A 12500-nucleotide genomic window follows, 5' to 3' on the forward strand; every position below is an offset into this window, starting at 1 on the left:
ATATATATATATATATATATATATATATATATATATATATATATATATATATATATATATATAATATATATATATACATATATATATATATATATATATATATATATATATATATATATATATATATATATATATGTATGTATGTATATGTGTGTGTGTGTGTGTGTGTGTGTGTGTGTGTGTGTGTGTGTGTGTGTGTGTGTGTGTGTGTGTGATTACGCACCTCATTGGCTAATTAAATTAAACACAATTTTTTCCTGTGGTTCAGATGCCCCGAGATGTGCCGTGGCTCCGGCTCTAAGAGGAGTGGCACTGTTTGAGTTAACTAACATCACTTGTGCTGTGGACGCAGACCCAGTTAACGTCACGTTTAAGTGGACCTTTAACAACTCCGTCAGGAGAGACCAAAGTGAAGTCGTTAGCAGCAGAAGGTAAGCCCTTATCGTTTTATTTCTTCTATTTTGCTGTATAATCTTTTGTAAAGGGTGTGGGGAGAGAGCCTTCTGCTTTTCGAACCTTGACTCACACACATACCTGAGTAATACACGTTAGTCCTTAATATAGATAGAAGCAGACATTGCCTAGCAGATAGTCTTAGTGGGTTTGGGTTTGAGAAAGACGTGCCTAGTACGGGCCAGTAGCCCTGCTGCAGTGCTCCTCCTTTCTTATGTTCTGTTAGTAAGTCCTTTGCTTTGACTCACGAAATCGTATTGACACGATTGCAAACAAACCACACCACGGGCGGGGATCGAACCCGCGATCTCTGATAGCGGGTTCTATCCCCGCCCATGGTATGTTTACCTCTGCTTTCTGTATTTACCATATATTTCCATATACTTCCGTGGCAGAATGAGGTTTCAGTGATGCTAGCAGACGCTTAGAGGTTAGTAAACCAAGGGACGACTCCTTTCTAGTTTGGTATAAACCTTGGTAATAGATACCGTCAAACTGGTTTAAAAAAACACGCGAGCCAACACTACAACATCCTTACTAAATAACGTTTTGGTCCTGAGACCTTGATCAAGGTCCAAGACCGAAATGTTTTCTAATATATAAAGGTATTTTCTCACGTGTCTTTCTAAACTTTCTAGCTTAGCCAAGTTTCCCCTACACAGATTTAACACTTCAGACATTATTACTCAACTTGAAGTTATAATGAGCAGACGAAGTAGGCAACTTAAGTTATTAATAACATTGTGGCAAGTGCAAGTTAGGCCCTGGAGCTGGAGATTACCAGCCCATCAATATTATCGTAGCTTATGTTAGTAATATTTGATCAACGCGAGTATGAGATATATCAGTACTGACAGAGTTAGTAAGATGTTCGGAGACTGAATATAACATGAACAAAATAACGGGAACACCGACTGAGTGAACTGTTGAATAACTGAATAATCAGTTTAAATGATTCACGAAGTCGTAATGACACGATTGCAAACAAACCATATCACGGGAGGGGGTAGAACTCGCGTCGGTCTGGAGTTTTATGATTCCCTGATCGCGGGTTCCATCCCCGCCCGTGGTATGGTTGAATCATTTCAAAAATGTTACAAGACCCTTGTTACTCTGTCTTCCAAGACAGAAGTGGAACACTTAAATTGACCCCCACAATCACCGGATCTAAATATTACGGAGCGTCTGTCAGACAGCCATTTCCTTCACCGTCGTCTCTGGAAGAGCATCTCCTGGATGCTGTTCAGATGCTGTGTGAATCAATCAGAATCACCGGATCTAAATATTACGGAGCGTCTGTCAGGCAGCCATTTGCTTCACCGTCGTCTCTGGAAGAGCATCTCCTGGATGCTGTTCAGATGCTGTGTGAATCAATCAGAATCACCGGATCTAAATATTACGGAGCGTCTGTCAGGCAGCCATTTCCTTCACCGTCGTCTCTGGAAGAGCATCTCCTGGAAGCTGTTCAGATGCTGTGTGAATCAATCACAATCACCGGATCTAAATATTACGGAGCGTCTGTCAGACAGCCATTTCCTTCACCGTCGTCTCTGGAAGAGCATCTCCTGGATACTGTTCAGATGCTGTGTGAATCAGTTCCTCGACGAACTGGTGCTGTGTTAGCTGCAGATGAACAATTCCATAATGAACATGAAAGATGCTTTAGAACAAGATGTTCATATTGTTCAACCCTTGTGTGTAATACTTGTACCTACTAAAAATACAGAGAGTTCGTAACGATGGCAGGCTATCGGATAGGATAGGATGGCAGGCCAGTGAACTATCCACCATTGGGTAGGATAAGATAGCAGGCCAGTGAACTATCCACCATTGGATAGGATAGGATGGCAGGCCAGTGAACTATCCACCATTGGGTAGGATAAGATAGCAGGCCAGTGAACTATCCACCATTGGATAGGATAAGATAGCAGGCCAGTGAACTATCCACCATTGGATAGGATAAGATAGCAGGCCAGTCAACTATCCACCACTGGATAGGACAGGATGGCAGGCCAGTCAACTATCCACCATTGGGTAGGATAAGATAGCAGGTCAGTGAACTATCCACCATTGGATAGGATAAGATAGCAGGCCAGTGAACTATCCACCATTGGGTAGGATAAGATAGCAGGCCAGTGAACTATCCACCATTGGATAGGATACGATAGCAGGCCAGTCAACTATCCACACCATTGGATAGGACAGGATGGCAGGCCAGTCAACTATCCACACCATTGGATAGGACAGGATGGCAGGCCAGTCAACTATCCACCATTGGATAGGACAGGATGGCAGGCCAGTCAACTATCCACACCATTGGATAGGACAGGATGGCAGGCTAGTCAACTATCCACCATTGGATAGGACAGGATGGCAGGCCAGTCAACTATCCACACCATTGGATAGGACAGGATGGCAGGCCAGTCAACTATCCACCATTGGATAGGACAGGATGGCAGGCCAGTCAACTATCCACACCATTGGATAAGACAGGATGGCAGGCCAGTCAACTATCCACCATTGGATAGGACAGGATGGCAGGCCAGTCAACTATCCATACCATTGGATAGGACAGGATGGCAGGCCAGTCAACTATCCATACCATTGGATAGGACAGGATGGCAGGCCAGTCAACTATCCACACCATTGGATAGGACAGGATGGCAGGCCAGTCAACTATCCACACCATTGGATAGGACAGGATGGCAGGCCAGTCAACTATCCACACCATTGGATAGGACAGGATGGCAGGCCAGTCAACTATCCACACCATTGGATAGGACAGGATGGCAGGCCAGTCAACTATCCACACCACTGGATAGGACAGGATGGCAGGCCAGTCAACTATCCACATCATTGGATAGGACAGGATGGCAGGCCAGTCAACTATCCACACCACTGGATAGGACAGGATGGCAGGCCAGTCAACTATCCACACCATTGGATAGGACAGGATGGCAGGCCAGTCAACTATCCACACCATTGGATAGGACAGGATGGCAGGCCAGTCAACTATCCACATCATTGGATAGGACAGGATGGCAGGCCAGTCAACTATCCACACCATTGGATAGGACAGGATGGCAGGCCAGTCAACTATCCACATCATTGGATAGGACAGGATGGCAGGCCAGTCAACTATCCACTTTCATCATAACTTCTTTTTTGAATAATAACCCACATGGAAACAGAAACTCGGGAGATTAATTGATCTATGTATTTCGACCTCCTTCTGGGGCCCTCTTCAGCAGATGTTTTAATGTTTATATGTACGTGTTGTTTCCCTTTTATTTTCTTGTGACGCCAGACGCAGGCTGGTCAGCGTTGCGTAAAATCTGTGCGTTATTAACGCCAACGCGAACGTTACGAGTTATGCTAATTACATCATTATATTCATGGTTTGTTGGTTTTTTGACTGGCATAAACATGTGTGTATTTTGTGGCTCTGTCTGGTTTATGTGATATATTAACCCGCCTTCTTCTTCTTCTTTGTCTTCTTTCTGATTACAGCGTCTGATTTCCGTTCTTGGTGATACACGATAGTCTTTAATCTAGATAAACATAAGAACATATGAAAGGAGGATCACTGCAACAGGCCTGTTGGCCCATACTAGGCAGGTTCTTTACAATCCATCCCACTAACAAAACATTAACCCAACCCAATTTTCAGTGCCACCCAAGAAATAAACTCTGATAACTCTATCCTCTAGAGCCTCAGAGTAGATTCACATGACTCACATGACCTCTATAAACAAAACAAATAATTCACATTAATCACTAAACCCATGTGGGTCATTCAGGACAAGACTTGGGGAAGGCTCAATCCTCAGTCAACTTATATACCATCAGTGTGTTGATATCCAATTCTATATCATAGTTATATAGCCTGAAAAAAACTAGCTATGTTTGCATGCTATATTCCGCGACACAGTGAGGATATCACATATTGATTAAATCTTGATATCCTGGGCTGGTAGATTAAATGGCCTTGAAGATATCAAATCTCTGTAAATTCTTCTAGTAATGTCGGTTAAATTACTGATAATATGGTAGGTAACAAGTACAACTAACACAAGTACAACTAACGTGACATTTTATTGTGGCAACGTTTCGCTCTCCAGGAGTTTTGTCAAGCCTTTTGACAAAGGTAAGTTCTTGGCTTCTATGGCTGTTCCAAAGGTTTGATTCCAACGGAGGCATAGTTTAAACGGAAACTTTTGCAGAGGCAACGTTTAGCACAGACGAAACGTTTCACGGGAGAAACGTTGTCTCAGTAAAAACATGTATCTATCGTGATGATAAATTAGACACATGTGCAACACTTGGGTATCTTTAATGAGGAAACGTTTCGCCACACAGTGGCTTCATCAGTCCATACAAAGGAGAAACTTGAAGAACAGGAGGAGAATGAGGTAATCAGTCCCTCAACCTTGAGTCGATGTGTTCAGTCCATCAATCTTGAATAGATTGAGTCCATCAAGATTGATGGACTGACCACATCGACTCAAGGTTGAGGGACTGATTACCTCATTCTCCTCCTGTTCTTCAAGATTCTCCTTTGTATGGACTGATGAAGCCACTGTGTGGCGAAACGTTTTCTCAATAAAGATACCCAAGAGTTGCACATGTGTCTAATTTATCAACGTGTCGGTTCTCTGAATCATTCATCTACAATCTATCGTGATCTATTTCAATCACTCTATCGTCTTCTTGCTCCCTCTGTCTATTGTTACCTGGGAATTACCATCTCCCACAATGTCATATTCTGCTACCAGAAAAAAACACATGAAATATGCAAGAAAATACGTGAAAAACATCATCACAAAGCGAAATAACCAGATTTAAAACTAGAAAAAAATGGTATACCTGAGTTATACCTAGAGAGAGTTTCGGGGGTGAGCGCCCCCCAGCGGTGCGGTCTAAGACCAAAGAGTAAATTACGAAATCAGATTAAATGACATGAAAAAACTCTACTTTTGTTTGTTCTAACAACAGCGAAATCTTGGCTGACGTACATTGTGCGTTACAATGGTACATCATGCAACAAAAGTTGCAGCGGGGCGGTGTGTTGACAAAAGTAAAGTGATACGTCCTGTACAGCCAAACAACAGTACCATTGTCTAACACATTTAATCCATAAGGAGCTCTTGTAAGTGAGAAGCTGTGTTAGATAAAAGGCCTTTTTGCTTCTGTTATTTTCCACTACGTTACATTTGATGTGACATCGAGATGAGATGAGATCGAACAGACGGGAAGACTTGCGTGACCTACCTAACACAGACACAAAATAGAGTCGTTCGAGCCATTTATTTGCACCTGGGCTCACTTTAACATTGCGTGTCCTAATATGTAAGCTGCTGCAGGAAAAAGGCTAAACGAGATGAGCGTAGTGAGAGAGGACTAAGCCGGCAGGCTTGCATGTGAATGTCTCAAGAAATATGTCTTCCGGCGGAGGGAGGTCTGGAGGTGGGTCTAACCATCAATTACTGCTTGGTATTGCGTGATTCAACTCATTTTTTAAAGTCTTGCTGTCGTCACGCGAGTGTCAAAAAAAAAGAGGGGGGAAAAAATGCTGTGGAAGGATGTGTTAACTTCGTTCGGTTTTAATAATCTTTCCAACGTCTTAAAGCGTATGTAGGAGCCCTTGTGAGGAGGAAGACATGGCAGCCTGATATCAAGGTTGAGGGACTGAATATGTTCTATCAAGGCTGAGGGACTGAACACGTCCAATCAAGGCTGAGGTACTGAACACGTCCAATCAAGGCTGAGGGACTGAACACGTCCAATCAAGGCTGAGGGACTGAACACGTCCAATCAAGGCTGAAGGACTGAACACGTCCAATCAAGGCTGAGGGACTGAACACGTCCAATCAAGGCTGAGGTACTGAACACGTCCAATCAAGGCTGAGGTACTGAACACGTTCAATCAAGGCTGAGGGACTGAACACGTCCAATCAAGGCTGAGGTACTGAACACGTCCAATCAAGGTTGTGGTACTGAACACGTCCAATCAAGGCTGTGGTACTGAACACGTTCAATCAAGGCTGAGGGACTGAACACGTCCAATCAAGGCTGAGGGACTGAACACGTCCAATCAAGGCTGAGGTACTGAACACGTCCAATCAAGGCTGAGGGACTGAACACGTCCAATCAAGGCTGAGGTACTGAACACGTCCAATCAAGGCTGTGGTACTGAACACGTCCAATCAAGGCTGTGGTACTGAACACGTTCAATCAAGGCTGAGGGACTGAACACGTCCAATCAAGGCTGAGGGACTGAACACGTCCAATCAAGGCTGAGGTACTGAACACGTCCTATTAACAATGAGGGACTGAACACCTATTAAGACAGAGTGAACACCAATTAAGGCTGAGAAACCGAACACCTATCAAAGCTGAGGAATTGAACAACTCCGTTCAAGGGTAAGGGACTGAACATCTATCAAGGCTGAGGGACTGAGCTCCCCATATCAAGGCTGTGGTTGTTAACACATCTTATCAAGGCTGAGGGACTGAGCTCCCCATATCAAGGCTGTGGTTGTTAACACATCTTATCAAGGCTGAGGGACTGAGCTCCCCATATCAAGGTTGTGGTTGTTAACACATCTTATCAAGGCTGAGGAACTGAAGATCTCCTACTGAATCTAAGGGACTAATAACCTCGTATCAAGGCTAAGGGACTAATAACCTCGTATCAAGGCTAAGGGACTAATAACCTCAAATTACCTCTCCATTCCTTTAACCATCTCCAGTATTCTCTGCATTGGAATGAAACAGCCACTGGTGGGCGAAACGTCTTTATCAACAAAGACACCCATAGGCTAAACAGGTATCTCATTCATCAATCCTATATGACCACAACATTTTGCCCAATACTAACACAGCGTTTCGCACAGAGAGCCCTATCAATTTCCTGACACATAAGTCTGGTGCTGTGCGCCTGTAAACAACTTACCCACATTCCCTTGTATATATCACACCTCTTATAAAGAATAACGTTTAGTAGGGGCATATAATGTAGAATGCTATTGTATAAAATAAATGACGTTCGTGAATGCTGTCTGCGCCATTTGGATAATTTAGAACGCAATACACAGCAGTCTACCTTGAAACACAGTGTTCGATATTGTAGTCTAAAAGGGAGTGGTTAGTTGTTTTATTGGGTTTAAAATATGTCGATTACACGAGGGTTATTAAGGCACCTTTGTCACCTGTGCACTGTTAGTCAAGGATATTTTAGTACTTAAAATAGGGAGTGTAATAGGTTTTTAGTGGATATATATTGAGTATTGTATACCTGACGGGTGTATGTGTACTGAGAAATGTACACCTCTCGGTGTATATGTACTGCAAAATGTATACATCTCGGTGTATATGTACTGATAAATGTACACCTCTCAGTGTATATGTACTGAGAAATGTACACCTCTCAGTGTATATGTACTGAGAAATGTACACCTCTCGGTGTATATGTACTGCAAAATGTATACATCTCGGTGTATATGTACTGATAAATGTACACCTCTCAGTGTATATGTACTGAGAAATGTACACCTCTCAGTGTATATGTACTGAGAAATGTACACCTCTCGGTGTATATGTACTGCAAAATGTATACATCTCGGTGTATATGTACTGATAAATGTACACCTCTCAGTGTATATGTACTGAGAAATGTACACCTCTCAGTGTATATGTACTGAGAAATGTACACCTCTCGGTGTATATGTACTGAGAAATGTACACCTCTCGGTGTATATGTACTGAGAAATGTACACCTCTCGGTGTATATGTACTGAGAAATGTACACCTCTCAGTGTATATGTACTGAGAAATGTACTCCTCTCGGTGTATATGCACTGAGAAATGTACACCTCTCAGTGTATATGTACTGAGAAATGTACACCTCTCAGTGTATATGTACTGAGAAATGTACACCTCTCGGTGTATATGTACTGAGAAATGTACACCTCTCAGTGTATATGTACTGAGAAATGTACACCTCTCGGTGTATATGTACTGAGAAATGTACACCTCTCAGTGTATATGTACTGAGAAATGTACACCTCTCAGTGTATATGTACTGAGAAATGTACTCCTCTCGGTGTATATGCACTGAGAAATGTACACCTCTCAGTGTATATGTACTGAGAAATGTACACCTCTCAGTGTATATGTACTGAGAAATGTACACCTCTCAGTGTATATGTACTGAGAAATGTACACTTCTCAGTGTATATGTACTGAGAAATGTACACCTCTCGGTGTATATGTACTGAGAAATGTACACCTCTCAGTGTATATGTACTGAGAAATGTACACCTCTCAGTGTATATGTACTGAGAAATGTACTCCTCTCGGTGTACATGCACTGAGAAATGTACTCCTCTCGGTGTATATGCTCTGAGAAATGTACACATCCCGGTGTATATGCTCTGAGAAATGTACACATCCCGGTGTATATGCTCTGAGAAATGTACTCCTCTCGGTGTATATGCTCTGAGAAATGTACTCCTCTCGGTGTATATGCTCTGAGAAATGTACACATCCCGGAGTATATGCTCTGAGAAATGTACACATCCCGGTGTATATACTCTGAGAAATGTACACATCCCGGTGTATATGCTCTGAGAAATGTACACATCCCGGTGTATATGCTCTGAGAAATGTACACATCCCGGTGTATATACACTGAGAAATGTACACATCCCGATGTATATGCACTGAGAAATGTACACATCCCGGTGTATATACACTGAGAAATGTACATATCCCGGTGTATATACACTGAGAAATGTACACATCCCGGTGTATATACACTGAGAAATATACATCTGCAATAAAATGTTACAGTATTCTGACTAGAGGAATATACAAGGATGTATATCTCTGCGAATATACGATGAGAGATACACATTTCTTAGTGGTTATACTCCGAGATGTATACTTCTCTCAGTGTATATCCACTAAGAGCTTACGTCACTTACTATTTTAGGTATTAAAATACACCTCTCGGTGAATATACACAGAGAGAGATATACTTCTCGTTGTATATACCCTTGCCACGATGATTAATGACGAGTATAGCCGTGTATATACACATAAACAGTGTATATGATTCCATTAACTGCAATATAAATTCCAATGTGTGTAGAATTAACAATATTCACGGCAAGACAAGGGTAGGTTGCAGGTCAGAATTTTGTCAAAACAACGGTAGGTTGCAGGTCAGAATTCTATCAAAACAACGGTAGGTTGCAGGTCAGAATTCTGTCAAAACAACGGTAGGTTGCAGGTCAGAATTTTGTCAAAACAACGGTAGGTTGCAGGTCAGAATTCTGTCAAAACAACCGTAGGTTGCAGGTCAGAATTCTATCAAAACAACGGTAGGTTGAAGGTCAGAATTCTGCCAAAACAACGGTAGGTTGCAGGTCAGAATTCTGTCAAAACAACGGTAGGTTGCAGGTCAGAATTCTGTCAAAACAACGGTAGGTTGCAGATCAGAATTCTGTCAAAACAACGGTAGGCTGCAGATCAGAATTCTGTCAAAACAACGGTAGGTTGCAGGTCAGAATTCTGTCAAAACAACGGTAGGTTGCAGATCAAAATTCTGTCAAAACAACGGTAGGTTGCAGGACAAAATTTTGTCAAAGCAACGGCAGGTTACAGATCAGAATTTTATCAAAACAACGGTAGGTTGCAGGTCAGAATTCTATCAAAACAACGGTAGGTTGCAGGACAGAATTCTGTCAGAACAACGGTAGGTTGCAGGACAGAATTTTGTCAAAGCAACGGCAGGTTACAGATCAGAATTTTATCAAAACAACGGTAGGTTGCAGGTCAGAATTCTATCAAAACAACGGTAGGTTGCAGATCAGAATTCTGTCAAAACAACGGTAGGTTGCAGGTCAGAATTTTGTCAAAACAACGGTAGGTTGCAGGTCAGAATTCTGTCAAAACAACGGTAGGTTGCAGGACAGAATTTTGTCAAAGCAACGGCAGGTTACAGATCAGAATTTTATCAAAACAACGGTAGGTTGCAGGTCAGAATTCTATCAAAACAACGGTAGGTTGCAGGACAGAATTCTGTCAGAACAGCGGTAGGTTGCAGGTCAGAATTTTGTCAAAACAACGGTAGGTTGCAGGTCAGAATTCTGTCAAAACAACGGTAGGTTGCAGGACAGAATTTTGTCAAAGCAACGGCAGGTTACAGATCAGAATTTTATCAAAACAACGGTAGGTTGCAGGTCAGAATTCTATCAAAACAACGGTAGGTTGCAGGACAGAATTCTGTCAGAACAACTTTCACTCTGTGTAGAGCTTCGAGATAAAGCTCTACACAGAGTGAAATATTACGTCTATTTAACGAAGCTAATCTTTCTTAACTGTTGAATATTTATGACGTTATGACGTATTTGGCTCTTACTGTCATTGAGCTAATCCGGCCTATGCTCGGCCAGCCTAGACTTACAATATCGACTAAAGATTAGATTTTGCCACATAAGCTGCTAGTTTGTGTACCCCATATCCAACCTGTGTATGGTAGTGGCTAGTTTATTGTGTACCTCATATCCATCCTGTGTATGGTAGTGGCTAGTTTATTGTGTACCTCATATCCATCCTGTGGATGGTAGTGGCTAGTTTATTGTGTACCTCATATCCATCCTGTGGATGGTAGTGGCTAGTTTATTGTGCACCTCATATCCATCCTGTGTATGGTAGTGGCTAGTTTATTGTGTACCTCATATCCATCCTGTGGATGGTAGTGGCTAGTTTATTGTGTACCTCATATCCATCCTGTGGATGGTAGTGGCTAGTTTATTGTGTACCTCATATCCATCCTGTGGATGGTAGTGGCTAGTTTATTGTGTACCTCATATCCAACCTGTGTATGGTAGTGGCTAGTTTATTGTGTACCTCATATCCAACCTGTGTATGGTAGTGGCTAGTTTATTGTGTACCTCATATCCATCCTGTGGATGGTAGTGGCTAGTTTATTGTATACCTCATATCCATCCTGTGGATGGTAGTGGCTAGTTTGCTGTGTACCTCATATCCATCCTGTGTATGGTAGTGGCTAATTTACTGTGTACCTCATATCCATCCTGTGTATGGTAGTGGCTAGATTATTGTGTACCTCATATCCAACCTGTGTATGGTAGTGGCTAGTTTATTGTGTACCTCATATCCAACCTGTGTATGGTAGTGGCTAGTTTATTGTGTACCTCATATCCATCCTGTGTATGGTAGTGGCTAGTTTATTGTGTACCTCATATCCATCCTTTGTATGGTAGTGGCTAGTTTATTGTGTACCTCATATCCATCCTGTGTATGGTAGTGGCTAGTTTATTGTGTACCTCATATCCATCCTTTGTATGGTAGTGGCTAGTTTATTGTGTACCTCATATCCATCCTGTGTATGGTAGTGGCTAGTTTATTGTGTACCTCATATCCATCCTGTGTATGGTAGTGGCTAGTTTATTGTGTACCTCATATCCATCCTGTGTATGGTAGTGGCTAGTTTATTGTGTACCTCATATCCATCCTGTGGATGGTAGTGGCTAGTTTACTGTGTACCTCATATCCATCCTGTGGATGGTAGTGGCTAGTTCACTGTGTACCTCATATCCATCCTGTGGATGGTAGTGGCTAGTATACTGTGTACCTCATATCCATCCTGTGGATGGTAGTGGCTAGTTTATTGTGTACCTCATATCCATCCTGTGTATGGTAGTGGCTAGTTTACTGTGTACCTCATATCCATCCTGTGTATGGTAGTGGCTAGTTTATTGTGTAAATCATATCCATCCTGTGGATGGTAGTGGCTAGTTTATTGTGTACCTCATATCCACCCTGTGGATGGTAGTGGCTAGTTTACTGTGTACCTCATATCCATCCTGTGTATGGTAGTGGCTAGTTTACTGTGTACCTCATATCCATCCTGTGTATGGTAGTGGCTAGTTTATTGTGTACCTCATATCCATCCTGTGTATGGTAGTGGCTAGTTTATTGTGTACCTCATATCCATCCTGTGGATGGTAGTGGCT

At 42.2% G+C, this 12500-nt stretch overlaps 1 protein-coding gene across 1 annotated transcript in view; it reads left to right on the top strand.

Moving 5' to 3' along the window:
- Positions 1-12500, top strand: part of LOC128703264 (nephrin-like) — a 148969-nt gene that overhangs the window by 56197 nt on the left and 80272 nt on the right. Inside the window, exon 8 of the mRNA XM_070103241.1 lies at positions 269-431. Within this exon, the coding sequence (XP_069959342.1) occupies positions 269-431 (163 nt within the window). The remainder of the gene's footprint in view (positions 1-268; positions 432-12500) is intronic.

The sequence above is a fragment of the Cherax quadricarinatus genome, chromosome 85 (genome assembly GCF_038502225.1).
Source record: "Cherax quadricarinatus isolate ZL_2023a chromosome 85, ASM3850222v1, whole genome shotgun sequence".
In the NCBI taxonomy this organism is placed as follows: domain Eukaryota; kingdom Metazoa; phylum Arthropoda; class Malacostraca; order Decapoda; family Parastacidae; genus Cherax; species Cherax quadricarinatus.